General features: G+C 36.7%; 1 protein-coding gene across 3 annotated transcripts in view; it reads left to right on the top strand.

The window, feature by feature from the left end:
* Nucleotides 1–13,678, top strand: part of KCTD16 (potassium channel tetramerization domain containing 16) — a 314,348-nt gene extending 300,670 nt beyond the window's left edge. For all 3 annotated transcript variants that reach the window (XM_003266570.2, XM_030827111.1, XM_030827108.1), the window contains one exon: nucleotides 1,648–13,678. In XM_003266570.2, the coding sequence (XP_003266618.1) occupies nucleotides 1,648–2,102 (455 nt within the window). In that variant the 3' untranslated portion in view covers nucleotides 2,103–13,678. The remainder of the gene's footprint in view (nucleotides 1–1,647) is intronic.
* Nucleotides 13,679–19,288: the final 5,610 nt, after the last annotated feature.

Below are 19,288 nucleotides of genomic sequence, written 5' to 3'. Positions count from 1 at the left end.
ATATGTAAAGAAAAGGCATTATACAAGAAGGTAGGACGTAACTTTCCTAATAGTTTTCATTCTAAGTTTTCTCTACTTTGACTATATTAGAAATGGCAATAAGGTAACATTCTGTATAAAGTGACCTATTATTCATGAGAATAAGATATAGTGTAAATCAAAATGGGGCACATTATCCTTGTCCTCAATATCATAAAGGAATTTGTTCTCTTTACTTTTATGGATTAAGAACAAAGAATTGTAGAAGTGCCCAGCATGTAATACATGATCGGTAAATAGTATTAAGTTTATGACTCCAGGAAGACTGTGGCTGTTCAGAGGGTGGAAGTGGGGGGCAGTGATTTATTTTTAGGAAGTTGCTTTGTGCCATGATTGTGGACTTTTTCTTCCTGGTTCATGGAGCCACTGTGCATCTGCAACATTGCTCTGCCTTCAAATTGCTAAATGCAGCATTATGAGTCAAGACTCAGAGGAGTGGGAGAAGAGGGACTCATATTGGCTTTAAAAATGACACAGAATATAGTTTATCATATAAATGAAAAGCTCACTGGCAAGACTAGCTTCAGGTGTGGCTAGATCCAGGGACTTAAAAGTTATAATACGGTATTTTATCAATTTTCTATGTTGTTCCTTGGCATATTTGCTGGTATTACAACAACGGATACTTCACTATGCTCATATTAAGGAGCTCATGGCTTAGCAGCTAATATGATATATAACAAAACGTAATACGTGCAATAATAGAGGTATTTACAAAGTAGAACTATAATTCAGAGAGGAGAAAAAAGCAAACACTTCTGAGGAGAGGTTAACAAGAAATTCAGGGAAGTTATAACTTGAAAATTCTTTTGAAGTAGAAGCAAGGATTTTACTAACAAGGATAGTGAATAAAATGGTTAATTGGCATGGTTATGGCCCTTGGAAGATCTGTATTCAAATATCAGCTCTGCCACTTTCAAATGTACAAACTCTGGCAAGTTTCTCAAACTCTTGGGGTCTTAGTTTCCTTGTATGGAGACTGAAATTGGAACTACTGAGTTAAGAGAGTTTTTGTTAAGGACCAAGGAGCTGAGGGATACCCAGATAGGGACAGGCACAGAGTCAGTCCCCTTTCCCTGGTTACTGTCATTCTGCTTTCATAGTCTCCTCCTGTTGTACCTGACTGCTGTCACTTGGAGCTTTCCATCAGTTATGGAAAATTGGCCAGCTTTTATTGAGAGCTTACTGTGAGGGAGATACTGCATTAAGAATTTTGATTTATCTAACTCCTTCCTATAACTCCAGATAGTAGGAAAATTATTACCCTTATACCACAGATGAGGAAACTGACTGAAAATCTAGGGGATGTGCCAAGGTGACAAGCTTAATAAATGATGTTAGCTGGGTATTCCTGACTCCCATGCTCATGGGCTTAAGCTTTATACTATATTTCCTCTTATATAGCATGCCATCATTAATTTCTTCCCCTCATGGACTTGGCTTTTGGGTGCTCCTGTTGCAGCCCACCCTGGGTGCCACCCCACTTTCTAAAAGCATGGTTCCGTGATGCTTCTCTTATGTGTGTTTGTGTGTATGTCCAAGTGTTATACTGCTACTCCAACTGACCTGGCTGGCATTAATCCTTTGGGTCCTTTGCGTTCTTTTCAGGTGAGCCTTCCAGATGGTCACCCTCACACTGCGATTGCTGCTGCAAGAATGGCAAAGGTGACAAAGAAGGGGAGAGCGGCACATCTTGCAATGACCTCTCCACATCTAGCTGCGACAGCCAGTCTGAAGCCAGCTCTCCCCAGGAGACGGTCATCTGTGGTCCCGTGACACGACAGACCAACATCCAGACTCTGGACCGTCCCATCAAGAAGGGCCCTGTCCAGCTGATCCAACAGTCAGAGATGCGGCGGAAAAGCGACTTACTCCGGACTCTGACTTCAGGCTCCAGGGAATCGAACATGAGCAGCAAAAAAAAAGCTGTTAAAGAAAAGCTCTCAATTGAGGAGGAGCTGGAGAAATGTATCCAGGATTTCCTAAAAATCAAAATTCCAGATCGGTTTCCTGAGAGAAAACATCCTTGGCAATCTGAACTTTTACGGAAGTATCATCTATAAGGGAGGGCTGGGGGCGGGAAAAGAAAAAAAAGTCATCATTTTGAAATTAACCTCCTAAAAGGAATTCATATTTTAAAGGAAAAAATACAACTAATGATGCACATTTCTTAGAACACAATAGTCCATTGATGTACTACTGCCTACTTTACCTAGTTCACCTTAACATGTAAATCCACAGGGTAGATTTCTTTCTAGATGTGGAAGTACAAGAAAATCTTTTTTAGTTATTTGTTTGTTTACTTGGTCCCATGTGCTATCTTATATATAATGAGAGCCAGCTACATAAAAGCAGCTGAGAGGCCTTGGGAGTCATTTATCCCAAACTGGGTTTTTTCTCTCATCTTCTACCTCCCTCCTTTGAATGAGGGTATGGTAGAAAAAGATCTGGCCCAATGGCATAAGTTTGGAATTTTTAATTTTGGTTTTTCTTTTGTTTATGGGGTTAGGGGGGAATGGCAAATTTATATGACTTTTCACTCAAATCTATATGTGCCAGTTTATATTGACTCCGTATGCATGAGTATTTGTGCAACACAAGCACAACTAAGTATGTATATACACCTGACGCACACGATGCCGGGGCCTAGACCTCCCAAGGGCTGTGTGCCTGCTCCCAGCAGCCCTCTCTTAGAATAGTTCAGATGGATGAGCTTCTGACTCTTTCTTAAAATTCTTTTGGGAAGATCTCCCAGCCTTTCTTCACAACACTTTCTAACATCAAATGACTCTCATCATCAACAAATTGTATTCCTTATTTTGAAATTAATACCCTCAGGCTCCATTTTACTGCTTTGCTCTTTGTCTGCATTAAGAGAGGATGAGGAGATCTGGTCAAACATTCTTTGTGTTAAAAAATCAAACATTCATATCCACAAAATTTTCTGCTAAATGACTCCACACTCAGCCTTCTCTACCCTGAACTGAATTATCACCCTTTTCTCCATGTTTTCAGCGTTCTTACTACCCACAGTTTAATGGTGTGGCCTTTCCACATAATTCACATTAAGTTCTGTGTTCCTGTGTTGTTGTGGAACTAAGGACAACATATAGTACTTGAATAAGGGTCCAGCCTTTTGTCTGTTTTAGAGAAAGTTGTATTCCACACACAACCTAATAATTTCTTGTAAAAATTTTAAACTACGAAGCTACATTTTTACTTGCTTGTAGCCGTTTTTGTTTGCCTTTGGGATTCGGGCTTTGGCTGTGCCTATGCTAGGATTTAGCTGTGTCATTTTTAAGATGTCTGTAACAACCCAGCAAGGTAAATGAAGCTCCAAAGTTAAGGTTTCAGATTTCTAAATGAAACTGTCTTTTTCAATTACATCCTGACCTGTATAGACACAGCCAAAAAGAAACTGTTAATAGCCATCCATCCATGTAACTCTGTATTTTACTAAGGTACCAATAGCTCTTTCATAGACTTGTGCTACATGAAGGTTAAAAGACCAGTTTTTATTTTCAGCATTCCTCATGCATTTCAGTGGTAACCAAAAAATAATATGTCAATTAATAATTTTGTGCCAAGCACTACTAATTTGTTTTATTGCGTGTGTGTGCATGTGTGTATGTGTATCACAGGTAATAAAGGCAATTGGATGATATCTGTAGGAGGAAAACAATGACTAATTTCTTCCTTTTGAAATCTTTCATTGATGCACATTTATTATGTAAGACATTCTGTCTTGATTTCTGTTCTTAGTGATGATTAGTATACGAATATCTTTCTGAATTTTTGTAATTCTTGCCTTCACACTTGGATGACAGACTCAGCTAATGTTTCCTTGTCCTGAAGGTTTGAATGGAGTTTAGTTTTACATAAGTGAAAAAGAAAGTTTATCTTGGAAGTTGAGTTGTCAAGAGAATCATAATTTATGAATTTAAGTGGTATCTTTTCTGTATTAATATATTAGCAGATATTTGATCTTTACAACACAGCTTTGTTTGTAAAGCTTACCAGTATGTCTTCATTCTTTTCAACGTTTCTTGATAGCACATGACAATACCATCATCCTAATGACAGAAGATCTTGCAAAGAATCCCAGAGCTTAATGGGTCAAGAAGTTGAATTTGGGGAAAATATCCTGAAACTCACTTTGGTCAAATGATTATCGTGTTGTCACTGGAAGTACTGTCAAAGACTTTGGGGTCTAACTAAAATGGCCAAAGTTCCAACTTCCTTAAATTTCAGACCTGACTGTAATGGTCTCAAGATAGAGAGATACCCTCATAAGAGTTAAAGAATTAAGATGATAGTCAACCCAATATTTCTACTACAGTCTTTAAACAGGAAATTAAACACTGCAAAAGGAATGTTCATGGCAGTGTTCCTCTGACCCCTGACCTGTCATGAGTTTTCTCTGCTCTGACATTCCTTATACATCCAGTGAAAAAAGCTGGAATAGAAAACCTGTTTAAAACAATCACAACAGCAATATTTTATTCTGGGCCACCTCTCAACTGGCACTCATCCCATGGTAAAATATTCAAGTAACTAAGACAACAGCATGGCATTTATTTGTGTGAGTGTTTATATAGAAATGAACATAGACCTGGCCAGTAAAAGGCTCTGAGGAGGCTTAAAGTACCTAGTTTGAGTGGAGTTATCAAGTGAGGTCCAGGTAACCTGCAACATTGGAAATGAATTCTGGGTAAGTGAGTTATAAGAGTACATGCTCTAGTAACTCTGGTAGTCACTGTGACTCGGGCATGTTTCCCTGAAGTGAAAATAGTTTTTAGAACTTTTTGTTTAATTCTGAACAAAACAATATATATGGTTTACTTCTCGAACATTGGTTATGACAAGGGCCATAAATTGCTAATATAAAGAAGTTAGTAGTATCAAGTGGATACAATGAATGGGGAATCAAATGTGTAGAGCCCCAACTTAGATTGCCTTCTGGGAAATCCCGTGATACTGAAATCCAGTGAGCTTTGGGAGATCATTCCTTAAAGGTATGTGGGTTTTCTGAAGTCAGAAACATATTTACAAAGTCCTTATACCCACTATCAAAAATGAACTGATCTGCATTCAGCAGGAAAAGGGGAAGACAGGAATATAAAACTACTAGATCATATGGTATTGTGATTTTCTTTCCCCTGCTGGGAAAAAATTGCACTGAAATGCTGTCAAAAAATAATGAAGTAAAGTGGCTTCCAAAATATGCACTGATGTTATCCTTTGTATTTATAGGCACAGTTATCTTACTGAAAATGCATGCATGGTGAATTAAAATAAAAGGGGGAACAATGCACAAATAATAAGTGTTCCCTTTGCTCTTTATTCCTTCATAGTTGTATCCATTCCAACCAATTCATTTTGGGGGAACACATTTATTAAATGGTGCTGACATGGAATTTTTCTCTTTTAAATTAGCCTTGTTAGATTCAGAGGAACCTTTATCCATAGGCACAGGTGTGTTGCTTGTTCTGGGCCCCATTACTGCCTGCGCTTCTGGATTACTTTTGCTTTCCCAGGCTTTAGATTCTTCTCTGAGGATCCTTTGTTGGTGTCAAACAAAACATGCTACCCTGAGACAAAAGGAAGGCATGTATGGTGTTTTGTAAAATTACTTGACACCAGCTCCCACGATGAGAACCAAATTTTGATTCTTATACATTTTCCTTTGCTACAATTCCAACCTTCCATTTGTATTTACTATAGTGTAGATCTGCGAATTTGAGTGCTGGTGTTTTCTGACACTATATACCATGCCATGGAATTTGACTAGCCTTGGTCTTCTGCATGATCTTTACTAGAATTAATAAGACTCTTTCTGTGAACTTTTAGGAAGAGTTCTTTGTCACCTTCACCTGACATACCAATTTTCAAAAGAAAAATGAAGGGAGTTTATTTTTCCTTATGATGACTCTGTGGCAGATAAAAGTTTTTGCCAATTTGCATGCTGGTTTATAGGTTTAGCATGGGCCATTTCTCTCTTTAATGTCTTGGTATTTTTGGTGTCTTGCAATCTTGATGCCCCACAGCTTCAATTTATTTATTTTCTTTTATATTGTCAAAACAGCACACTAGAGAAAGAACCAGAGTGAACATTCTGTATCCTGAGTTACAATGGAGTTACATGTCATTTGTATAGAACTGTATAATGATTAATATCTGCAGAGAAATTAGACCAAATGAAACCTGCTGGAATAGGTTTGGTTTATATTGCCTTCATCATTCTGGTTTCAGACGAAATGGTTATTGCTCACTACCCCTGCTGAAAGAATAGTGTCTTAAACTTTAATAATCACAGCCTTGTGATGCAAACACAGAGCTTATTTGTTTGAAATGCCTATTATTCTCATCTTGCTGTATATGTTGGAATGTAGATTCTTTTTCCAGTGATCTCCATTGCAAACTTTTTAATAGTGTTTTTAATACTCAGTATGCACAAAAATCATGTGTAGCGTTTGTAAAAATGCAGATTCCTTCAACTTAACTTCAAAGAGTCTGATTCAGAAACTTGAAGCGAGGCCAAGAAATTTGTATTTTGAGCTAGTCTCCTTAATAATTTTGATGAGGATTGTCTATAGACCTTACTTTGAAAAATTATCCTGTTTAGGGAATATGCAGAGGCCAAGAGTTCTTTACTTCTTTTCTCTTACTTTCTTCCTCATTTTCTCTTACTTTCTTCCCACTACAAATAAGTCAAAGCATGCATTATTCATTATCTTAAGAGAAAACACCCAAAGGAAAACACCTAAGACTAGGGCAGAACAGATTTTCATGAATTCTTTGCCATTTCATCTGCTGTCTGTCAACCATAACCGTTTCTCCATATTGTGTGTGTATGTGTATGTGTATGCGTTTCTTCCCAAAATAAAAGCCTGCATTATTATAGTCTTAGCTCTGGGTAGATGGGAGCATATCTCTGAGTGAGATGTATTCTAATGATACCCAACAAGAAATAAAAATAATGATCTTTCCCAAGGAGAGTCGTTTATTTCTAGGCCCTTACTTAGTATGAGTGGGAGGAAATTGAAAATGATCCATAATTTAATGATGTATATGGCCCCAAAGGTGATTCCATTAACTACACATAAAATATAACCAAAATGAATATGGAATGATTAGTGAATTCAGCTATATTTTACCAATCAAATCCTGCGCCATTGAACTGCTAAATTTGTCCAATTTGACTCAATCAGGACTATGAAGCTCTCAGGTAATTGAAGATCCTGAACCCTGACATTAACTAAAAACTTGAAGCCAAATTCATGTGTGAGAATAAATGCAAAAAAAAAAAAAAAAAGAAAAGAAAAGAAAAACAAAAAGAAAGAAAGCAAGAAAGAGTGAATTCAAAAGGGTTTCAATGATCCAATTGGCCCTATTCATTTAACAGAGTAACTGGATACATACCAAATTCCCACGTTATAAGAAAGATAAAAATAGAGGTCATGCTTGTCATGATCATGAGTGAATATTTGAGTAAATATTATTGCCAAAGGAAAGTGAAGGATGTTTAATGAAACCGATGAACATGAGCAACTAATTATGTTAAACTGGCCAAGATTAAAACAAAAATGGTTAAATTTGATTCAGTTTGTTGCCCTCTCTCCTCTACTTCCTAAGCGGGATCCCTTTTCTGTCCCGGCTTCCTAATGTTCACAAAATGTTTCTCTTGCTTGTGAACAAATTGTGTTGCCAATTAGATAAAAAATGTTAAGTTCCCAGACTGTCATCTTTGCATTATTTAGGAAATTTACTTTTAAAAGGTTAAAGAAAAATGTGCCTGGCCTAGCAAATATCAAGGGCTTGTCCTGGAGGAGGGTGGGAGTAATCTTCCTGTTAATCAGCTTTGTAAAAGCACTTATATGCCAACCAGAGGGTTTATTAAGTCTATTGTCTCCAGCAACCTCCTCCATCTTATCAGTTTATTTTTAGAATTGACCTTTAGATAATTTACCTGCATTTGTACAGTGAAAAATCAACATAACTTTATATTGCCTTCCTGCTGATGTGGTCTCCATCCATCACAAATGAAAGCAGAACTGATGCTTAATAAAGTAATGAGAGTTGCTTTCAAATTACATTAGTGTGCATGTGTGAGTGTGCACATGGCCATGTGCAATTTTTACGTTTATGTCAGCTCAGTGGATAATGTGCGTGGGAGTGCTATCCAAGTGCATGGAAAAAGCCTTTGGTTACATAGTTTAACAGCTTTTTAGTTCAGCACAGTAGTTTGTCTTTACTGTGGATGTCAGTTCTTGAGAATGTTAGGTAAAGCTTGTCTCCTCATGTGAAATTCAAACAATACTAATTTCTGGGGAAAAATGAAACTCATATCCATGTATATAGTGAAGAGTGGCATCTTATTCAAAAAAAAGAATGTATTTTTGAAAGCTAAAAAAGACATAGAATACACATTAATCATCAGTAGTCTTTTTTAATTGCAGCCAGTGGTCAGTGGTTTATCTATACCTTTAGGTGAGAGACAGAGAGAAACAATTTCAGGAAACTCTCCTTGATTCATGTGGGTTATGTGCATTTAAGGCCGTGGCTCTCAACCAGGAGTAGTTTTACATACCAGAGATCTTTTGGCAATGCCTGGAGATATTTTTTTGTTTCATGATTTGAGGGGTGCTACTGACAATTAATGAGTATAGGCCAGAGATGCTGCTAAAGATCCTACAGTGCACTGGAAAGCCCTCTATAACAAAAAGTTATCCAGCCCACAATGTCAATAGTGCTTAGCTTGAGAAACTCTAAATTAAGCATGAGTTTAAATTTGTCAAGGCATTTTTTTTTCTGTACCATATATGGAAAGTCTTCCAGGTCAATAAATAGGATAAAATAGAAAAATAAAAATTGGAACCAGTTTAAATGTGTATAGAAATTATATGTATGGAAATTATTTGAAGTTAGAAATAATTATCTTTTTATACAGATGTGAAAGCTGAGATTTACAGAAATAGGAAACTTTTTCCAGGGATCTGGTAGTGATGAGGAAGGCCCGTAGTTTAGGTGTCTTGTCTTCTTCTACTTCAGTCTTTCTGCTTCAGAAAAATTATACTTCAGTGATGTTGTCAATCTTTCAAAAGCTAAATGTGTTTGTTGTGAAGCACTCTGGGATTATTTTCAGTTTACATGATCCTGTTAAAGATGTTTCCCAAGCTGATCAACAGTAGACCACAAAGTGCTCTCAGAAATGAAACTAGTAAGGGGGAGAAAGTGTTTTGAGCAGGCCAGTGATTTCATTGTCTGTAACTGCTCATCATACACTTTATTACTTTGAGTTGAATATTCCCTCACTGAGGATGGTAAAATCTTATTGAAAGATATGTTTCCTAGACTCACCCAGGGGCGGTTCCCATGTCCTTGTTTCCAAACGTGTGACAAGTCTAAGCACAAGTCCTTGCTACTGAGTCTTATTGTTTAGTTTATATGTACTGACTTTATTAGAACACAATTTGTATCTGAAATGATTTGACATTTTTCTTCTAATGTATCATACCAACATCCCAGGGATGGAATTATGATAGGGTCATTCTAATTCCATTTTATACAAGGGAAACTAAGGACCCAGAAAGTTTAAATCAGTCATTTATTTGTTTGTTTATGCATATATGCAGCAAATATTTGTTGGGTACATGCCATATATAGGTCACTGTCATGAGCATTATAATGTCTAAGCAACCAAATTTGGAATAAAGAACTTGAATTAAGTTCATTCAAATCCTAGACTAACATTATTTCTATATGTAGTTCTGATCAATATTCTAGGATTATGGTTTAAATATCAAGTTATAAATAATATATATTACAGATTTATTATTATGTACCTGAAACTCTGCTAAGTACTTTTCATGCCTTATCTCATTTAATCCTATCATAATCCAATGAAGTAAGCCCTACCACTATCCTATCTTTACAGATGAGGTCAGTGAGGCTCAGAAAGATAAAGTAGCACGTAATGGCTCATAGCTAAAAAGTGGCAGAGCCAGATTTTCCTCTGAGTTTATTAGACTCTAAAGGCTGCTGGCTTAACCATCTCTTTGTACAATCTGTTTTCTCTGTTCTCTGAACTTTGCCTGTTTCTCCTCTCTCCTATGCTAAACAAGGTGAGATCCCAGCCTGACATCCTTCCTAAAAGTCATCAGTTTTGTTTGTTTGTTTGTGACTTGCATCTGCCTAGGAGGTAAAGAAAGGGCAGATTTGCTACAGGTTGTACTTTATGCCACAAAAATTTTCAAGGGGGCAATAATGTTGTAGCACAAGTATCTGGTGAGTACTGATACCCTAAGAAACTCACTGTGATAAGCTAGCTTCCAGGTCGGGAGAAAATGACACCTGCAATTGCTTGCTGTGCTGCATACAGGTCACTAGGGCAAGCTTCAGGAGAAGTAAAATAGGTGTATGAGCATGTTTATATGTGTTTATACATGAGTGTATCCAGGTATCTGCTATTTTCATCTTTTGTTTTGTTAAACAGTCTCAGTTTTTTATTCAAGACAAGTCAAAAGCCCAAATGAGATTAACTGCCCTCAGCATCTCATTGTTACTGTTGTAAGTCGGGAAAAAGAGAGGCAGCTTTAGAAAAGAAACTTCACCGAAATACGTGCATGCATGTGTGAGTGTGTGTGTGTGAGGAATGTGTGTATTTATGTGTGTTTTGCGTTTATGTGTAAAATTATGTATATATATATGTACATATGTGTGTACATCTATCTTAATGTGTGTATATATATAAATATATATATAGCTATACATATGTATACACCCATAAACAAAGCTCATAGTTTAAAACTTTGGAATTTTCAGTTTGGAGAACTTATTTTTATTACAATTTATATTTGGTTTCCTAGATGGTCTAATATAGTTCTAATTTCCAAAATTCTCTTCCACTAAAAGTGGATATATTTATTTATGGTGCCGAGAACATTAACAAAATATTTAGATTTAATATCTATGAATCATAAACCAAAAAAAAGTGCATTTAAGGAAAGAGCAAACTTGTAAAAACTGGCTCTCTTATCCAAACCATTTGTTGGAATTTCAAACTACATGTTTTCAAACTTCTTCATTCCAAAAAAAAAAAAAAAACCCAGAAAAAACCCAAAACACTACCAAATGAACAGTGATAATGTTTAAGAAGAAAAAGAAAAATGTAGGTGTATGATAGCGCAAATTCAATGGTTATTGCCCTAGTGGTGCTTTACTTACCTATTGGTTAATTTATTGTACCCTGGTTAATTTCACTTTATCACTGATGAGGGTTCCTGTGTCCCTACATGATTTGTCAGTGGAGCTAATTTTCTGTTTAATTATTTAAAGCTATAGTAAATAATTTATAATATGCATATTGTAAATAGATACTAAAGGTCAAGGGCACATTGTAATAATCACAAAGTTTTAGTCTCCTGCAAATAACACTTGGAGCCTGTTTATACAATACCCAAATAGTTGCTCAAAGAAAGAACAATGTCAGTCAAATACAAGACAATCTTACTTACCTATTTTGGCATTTTACAGACATAACAACCAAATTAACGAATTTTGGGCATCTTAAGAATACAGTAAGTTGTATACTCATTCGTAGCCACGTGCTTTGCATATTACTGGGGAATGTGAAAAATATTTAAAGTCAACCTATGCAAACAGAGATTCCCTGCTGCTCCTTGGGGTCAGTTTGTATGCACACAAGCCCATGCCTTCAGTGGATAGTCCTAGCACAGATCCCTCCTCCCAGAGATCTGTCAGGTGTGCCCACACAACAGAAGCACTTGTAAACTAACCAAGCACCGTCACTGAATCCTTTTTTCACCAGCCTTCTGCAGATGTTGTCTTAAAAACATAAGAAAGAAAATCCATTTTTTTAAAGCAATGAAATGTTCTAATTAGGTTTGAGAACATTTGAAGGAGCGATTGTTTTTTCCCCAAAATTTTGGAGCAGAGGGGACGTTTTACATCATCCTAACTTCATGTTCCTCAGTCACTTTATTTTATTTATTTATTTTTAATTCCAAAGGAGAAAGTTGAATCAGGAAAATTTGTCTTAAAATATACTGCTTAGTTTAGAGATGGACAAACTAATGTATTTTTGTAAATCATGGGTGGCGGATGTCAAAATCTCTCATTAATTACCCTGTTTTTGTCTCTAAGGAAATTGATTCATGAATAATTGGAAAGGTATTCTAGTTAAGACACACAGAAACACAAACTTAGGGGAGCTGCACTTCAGAGAGTCCCACTGTAATCTGTTAATAGAATCTGCTTTACATGAGTCACTCCTTAGATTGGCAATGACACCCAGCTTAGTCTGTAAAATCAGGAATCTTTGTGTTGGCTGAAGGAACTTAGTAATCTTAGTTGAATTCCTCTTCCCCATGTCTTTCAAAACCAGAGCACTGGGTCAAATCTAACCAACAAAATAATTCGTCCAAATTAAATTGACGTTTTTACATAATATCAGCACCACCCTTTACACTTTTAAAGTTAAAGACCCTCTTGATCAGGTTACCTGGAAATTTCAAGTGCATCTGACCAGGGATTATCAAGCTCCTCGTGACATCTGTTTCTGATGCTGTGAATGTGATGTCACCACAAATAGAGGATTCTGAATTTTGCTGGTACAAATGCTGAGTGGTGACTTATTGGGGCCTTGTTCATGTTACTTTTTCCTGACCTCATTCAAGCACTTGATGACTTGGGTCAGTTTGTTGCACATTGATGAATAACAAGTGACACCCAATGAAATTACCTCTTCTCCTTTCCAATGCAGTTCGCTTGTACATAAATGTAACGTCAAATTGTTTACAGGTTATTTTTGTGTGTAATTGTGATAGCAGATTTAGCTCAAACTTTAAAGGAATTTGTTTACTGACTGGTGTTAAAATGAATGTGCTTATTACAGTATAAACATCATTAGTTATGGACTCACATGAATGCATGTCTACATGTCGTCAGTTCTCAGCAGCTCAGTTATTCAGCAAAAAGTCTGCAGTCTGTGAATAGCAAATATACATAAACTACTGTGACTCTAATAACTCAGTAACTGTTTTTACCTTGGGATGTAACACTGTAGATCTTAGCCTGCTGTATTTCTTTCTTACCTATTTGTTTTTGCGAGAAAAACATGATAGAAAATACTACTACTAATTGTCCCAATGGAATTGCACATCATTTTGGCAATCATTGGTTCACTCAGAAGGCAACTGCCTATAGATGGAACAGCCCTGAGCAACATATAAATATATACATACATATCTATGTATGCAATATCTACACTGCAAATTACTACCGTCTATTCTCACTGCCAATGGAAACAAACTACTCTTTTCTTTGGATTCATTGATGGATATAAAAAATTAATTTGCTATTAACTGCTTTCATATTCTGTTTAGTTCTTATAGTATGGTAAATGATACAGGTGCAATATCAGTGTTGTAAAATTGTATGGTGAAAACGACAAAAGTCATTCTGTGGATATATTTTAAAAGAAGAACAGAAACTATATTTCAGATTCTTGTGTGAATATAATTACAGAATAGGTAACTATTTTTATGTGTTTCCATAAATGACTCCATTTCATATGCATTGTAATTTAGCACCAATCATAATAAACCATTTGGTAACATTTAGTTGTTATATATATCTATTTCTAGTATACATAAGAGACCGATGGGTCAACATTATTTCATGCTAAACTCAAGAAATTTAGATGAAATATAATTACCATTGCAATTAGTTTATTTCTGGTTTGTTGTGGCAGCTTGCTGAGTTGGGGTACAGAAAAGGAGAAGACTTAATGAGTTGGTTATTTATTATACTTAGAATTAAACTGTAATAGGCGGAGGCCTTGCCTCTGTCTCTTGCTAATTGGATGGCTTTGTACTATTTTTCAAACCTCTTTGAACACCAGTTTCCTTATCTGTAAATAGGAAATAGAAATAATAGATACATCACAAGGTTCTTGTGAGAGTTAAATTAGATAATCCATATAAAGCACTTATCACAGTATCTTGTACATTAAATAGCTGCTTAATAACCCTTATCCATTCTTATTACTATTATTCCAAAATGCGAATTTTAAAAAGGAATTCAGCTTCAACACTGAATATCTGAATACATATTTTTTTTACACTTTACTATTTTATGACATTGCTAATAGTGTTAAGCATTACGTTTTTTAATCAGAAGGGAAAATTGTACAAAAAAATAATTTTACAGCTTGGGGGAGCTTTAGAAATAATTCAGCCTTTTGCTGTTGTGAAGTGTTTTTGGTGGCATACTTGCCCCATGATATGCACTGAAAAAGTGGAAGGAATTGGCAAATGTACAGTTTGAGAGATGTAATCTCTTTTACACATTCCACCTTGCACTTTTAAAATGCTCTTTATTATATTTAAAGCCTTGGGAGTTTTGCAGTAAAAACAAAACAAAACAAAACAGAACAAAAACTTTCAAACTTTAACCCAAAATCTCCCAGACTGGTCTCACCAAAGTTTCTTCCGGTTTTGAGAAACACACTTTGGGAAATGTTTATTTAACCCATTCCCTTCCTTGTGTTTGTTGTACAGAAGGGGAAAGTTAAGACCCAGAGAGGAAGAGATGGTTCTGGGTCTAGAACTCCATCTGTGGAATCAGGCTAGGACACTTTCTCATAAGCTATCTCATGTACGTGAGATAAAAGTTACAGCTTTGTTTTGAGAAACTATTCTAAAGTCACAACATCCAAACTTCATGGACCCAAAGTAAAAAGTCCCACAAGGTACAGAAGGCCAAGCAGGAGAAGGTGAGGATCTAGTCTACAGTAATCCTCCTTAAAACTCTGTTACCACTGAGATCACTTAGGAATGAGATTGTCTATTTTGCCTCAATGAGCTGATCCTTAGTAATAGAGGCTACAAGGATGCTGTACCATGCTGAATTTCAGTCCACAAGAGGGATGAAAGCTTAGATAGACCAAAGTGATGGAGGGGTTTGGAGAAAAAGTTTTCCCATGAATTCTTTTGTGGAAAGCTGTGGGCTTTCCTCTGAAAACTTGAGAGAGAGAAAGCAACTGTGATGGAGAATCGTGAAGTTAATGACATCCAAAGCCTTAGAAATTGCCTAAATAGAGCCAAAACTTCATTAAATTTAGGCACAGGGAAAGGCTGTGCCTCCACTGTTCCAGAATGACATAGACAAGTAAAGAACCAACATTAAGAGAAAAAGTTGGCTGCAGACTTACAGGATGAACAGCAGGAAGGAATTTATTTATCACCATTGTTCTGCCCACAACAGCGGGTAGTTTCCCCCAAAAATCAAGGGTCCTGAGAACACTCCCTAAAGCTTCTGCGATGTGGTTGGTGAGGACACAAGGGGGCTTTCTCTGCTTGCTGGGGAGCATGGGTGGAAAAAAGGGTATATGGGGAGCCCAGGAATACACTGGCAGTGGATCAGGAGAAAGAGTCCTCTTGAGATCTGTGGAGAGATTCGGGGAGATTTGTACACAGCCACTGATCAAAAACTCATCCTTCTGACAAATTGAATTGAACAGGACTTGATCAGAAGGATCATAATTTTTGCAATGAGGACAGTGAAATAGGAAAAAATACCAACTGCTTAGACAATACTTCTTCCCTCCAAATTCAACCCAAAGGCAGCATTACTTCCCATGACTAAAAAATAGTCAGAGCCCACATTAATCTTGTCCCAAATGGCAGCTTCCACTGAAACAGGTCATGATACGTCTTCATTTCAATAAGGGGATGATAAAAACCCTTAACCACGCAGAGCAGCTTCAGCCTTCGGTAAGCCAGCCTCATGTTGCAGAGTTTAAAAAAAATAGGTCAGCAACAAAGGCCCAGGAGGAGGGCAGGGTTTTCAAATGCTAAGATTGCCAGAGAGCTCCAAGTACACCCTATAAACCCCTTGCTTATTCTTATTACCATGTTATGAAAGCACCAAAAAGAAATTCTGAGGACTAAACTCAGTCTTTGACTTGTTTTTCTCTTTCTTCTGGCTCACCACGTGTCCTATCTGTAGGGTAGCAAGAAACAAAAACACCCTGGGTAACTGGAAGATAGCTAGTATATTGAAATGGTATTGCTCTTCCTCTGTGGATAGGTCTGAGTTCAAACATGCTCTTCAAGCCTGTCTGCTTCCTGATGGATATGCAGCGATTAAATAGGATGTCTCCAAGAGAGAAAATTACAGACACATAGGTACCTTTGACACAAATACAGCTTTTCTCCTCTCCATCCTCCCTGGATGTTCTACTTTTTTTCTATACATTTCTTTTCCTCTCTTTTTATTCTGTTTGTTCTTCATGCGTCTGGAGTATAGGGTAAACATGTTTAATAAATCACAGCATCCTTTATCTAACAGTGCTCCTTTCCCCCACCATACGCTTTTCTTGAAGCCTCAATTTCTTCATCTAGTCTGCAATTGAGGACATTGAAGGAGATATATTTTTTGCACCATTTTGCCATCCCTTTCTCAACTGATTTTTACCTCAGCTCTGGCTGATATCCTATTTGAAGGAAGAGGTGGAGGTGGGGAGGATTTGGTGGGTCCCAGATGTTGACCATTTTAGATTGTCTTTGAGAAAAAACATCAAGTCTATCTAGGAGGAAATGAAAGACAAGGAGAAGGTGAGTTGAATGCTGGTGGACTGTGATCTGTGGTCCTAAAGCTATTGCAAACTGGTGAGCTACCTTTACTGTTTCTTCCATGGGGATGAAGTGGACACCCAAGACCCTTTGCTCCAGAAAGTCCAGCATGAATTTCTGTTTTGTCTTTAACGTGGATAGACGGGAAGGGATTGGAAATGGTGAGAAAGTAGTAAACTTATTGGAGTTAGACAGAGAAGCCACACAGTTAGCAGCAAATCATTCTTTCTCCCTTTGCCCCAGGGAAAGAGTGGGCCATAGTACCTAGAAATAATAGACTGTCAGTTTTTTTTTTTTCAATAAGGAGATGGATGTCCTGTTATCTCTGTCACCTGACATTAACAAATGTGAGAGAGTATGAGGAGGGAAAAAATGTTAATAACAATCAGGTTTGCGTACCTGAGGCATAAGAGAGTTTTTTCCTGCTAGAGTAAATGAATAACATGGTAATTAACTTGATCTACTCTTTAGGGAGCTGCTACCAGCAGGTCTCTTCGCAAAGCCCAGGCTTTATGCTCATAGTGCAATGATGTTCACAATGTCCTCTGGCACCTTGAGGTTTGCAGTGTGTGTTCTCATTCATCTATAGTTTCTGAAAGCTGAAGCAACAGGTGGGGACTTAGAAAGGACTGCATCATTTTCCTCTTAGTTATTTTCTATAATATAACTTCTTTTGGGTCTGTACAACTATAGAGTATCTTACATTGCTATTTATGATGCTTTGAGGAAGTGCTGGAAATGTAGCAGATTAAAAATTAGCCAAGATAATATACAAACATGTCAATATCAGCTGTTTCCCATATTTTGTAGTACTATTTTTTTAATAAGTAAATGTCAACCAAAGACAAAAACATACAAGGAGAAAGGGTGTCTCCTTGTTTGAATAGGAAAAATTGACTATTTACTGTTTTATGACATACAGGGTATATAAATCCCATCCTTTTAGTCTCAAGATTGTGAAAACAATAAAACAGAAAAAGGTCTCCAAAGTACACAAGACCCAGATTCAAGGATACCTATATGTATGCCAACAACCTTAAGGGAAGAGCTGGAGAAAGTCTCAACATAAATACAGAGCTCTGATGATATATGTTTTTAAAGCCTGGGAAACAGAGTAAAATGACAAGAGGTAAAATAATTATATATCCTACAGGTACAAAATTTTAGTATGTTTTTTACAGATCCAACTTCATTGATACAATCTCTTGATTTTATCTTTCTTCCAGACATTTCCCTCCCTCTGACACTACTTCCGTTTCTGCTCTGATTATCTTATTGGAATTTCTCAGAGTACCTATAAAAGAGGCATAAAGTAGGTGGCAAGGAGTTGAAGTGAAATAGGTCTGGGAGTGGGGAGAAAAATGGTCTTGAGCCTTGTTTCTCAAAGTCCCTTCTATAAACAGGCAGCATAGAACTACAGAGTCTCAGAACCACTCCCACTTCCAGTCCTACTGGATCAGAATCTGGATTTTAACAAAACCCAGGGACACATGTCACATACACATTAAAGTTTGAGAAATATTGGCCTATAAGATAAGGCAGAATTAACAGGGCTATCCTCAGAGTCAAAAAGGAGAGATTGAGACGAGGGGTATATGGAAGGTAGATTCTTCCAAGTGGGGCCATGGCATTAGGTAATGTGGAGGTTGTCATGTGAACAATAAAAACACCACTGGCCTCAGCAAAAACCTAACACTCTAGTAGAGATTGGGGTCCTACTTTAGCTTCCTTAAAGAGAATAATTGTCAGCCAAGAATTTTGTATCCAGCAAAACTAAGTTTCATAAATTAAAGAGAAATAAAGTCATTTTCAGACAAACAAATGCTGAGGAAATTTGTCGCCACCAGTCTAGCTCTACTAAAAATGCTAAAAGAAGTTCTAAATCTTGAAACAAAAGATGCACCAGAATAAAGCCTCTTCAAAGCATAAAACTCTAAAACAATAAAGGGCCTATAAAATAATAACACAATGAAGAAAACAAAGTATCTAGGTAACAATCTAACAAACATGATGACTGGAACAGCACCTCGTATCTCAATATTAACATAGAACATAAACAGTCTGTTGATCCACTTTAAAGATACAGGTTGACAGAATAGATTTAAAAATCACAAGTCAAACATCTGCTATCTTCAGGCGACTTACATAATATGTAAAAATTCATATAAACTCAAACTCAAGGTAAAGAGGTGGAAAAAGATATTGCACACAAATGGAAGCCAAAATTAAGCAATAGTAGATATTCTTATATTAGATAAAACGGACTTTAAAGCAACAAAAGTAAAATAAACAAACCAACAAGAAGGTCATTATATAATGATAAACGGATCACTCCAACAAAAAGATACTAAAATCCTAAATGTATATGCACCTAACTCTGGAGTTTCCAGATTTATAAAATAAATACTACTAGACCTAAGAAATGAAATAGACAGCAACACAATAACCGGGTGTGGGGGACTTCAACACTCCACTGAGAGCACTAGAAATATCACCATGGTAGAAAGTCGACAAAAAAACAATGGACTTAAACTACACTTTAGAACAAATGGACCTAACAGATATTTACAGAACATTCTACCCAAGAAATG

This window comes from Nomascus leucogenys, chromosome 2, assembly GCF_006542625.1.
Source record: "Nomascus leucogenys isolate Asia chromosome 2, Asia_NLE_v1, whole genome shotgun sequence".
Classification (NCBI taxonomy): Eukaryota; Metazoa; Chordata; class Mammalia; order Primates; family Hylobatidae; genus Nomascus; species Nomascus leucogenys.
Note: the sequence above shows the minus strand (reverse complement) of the source record. Positions and strands in the feature narration are given on the sequence as shown.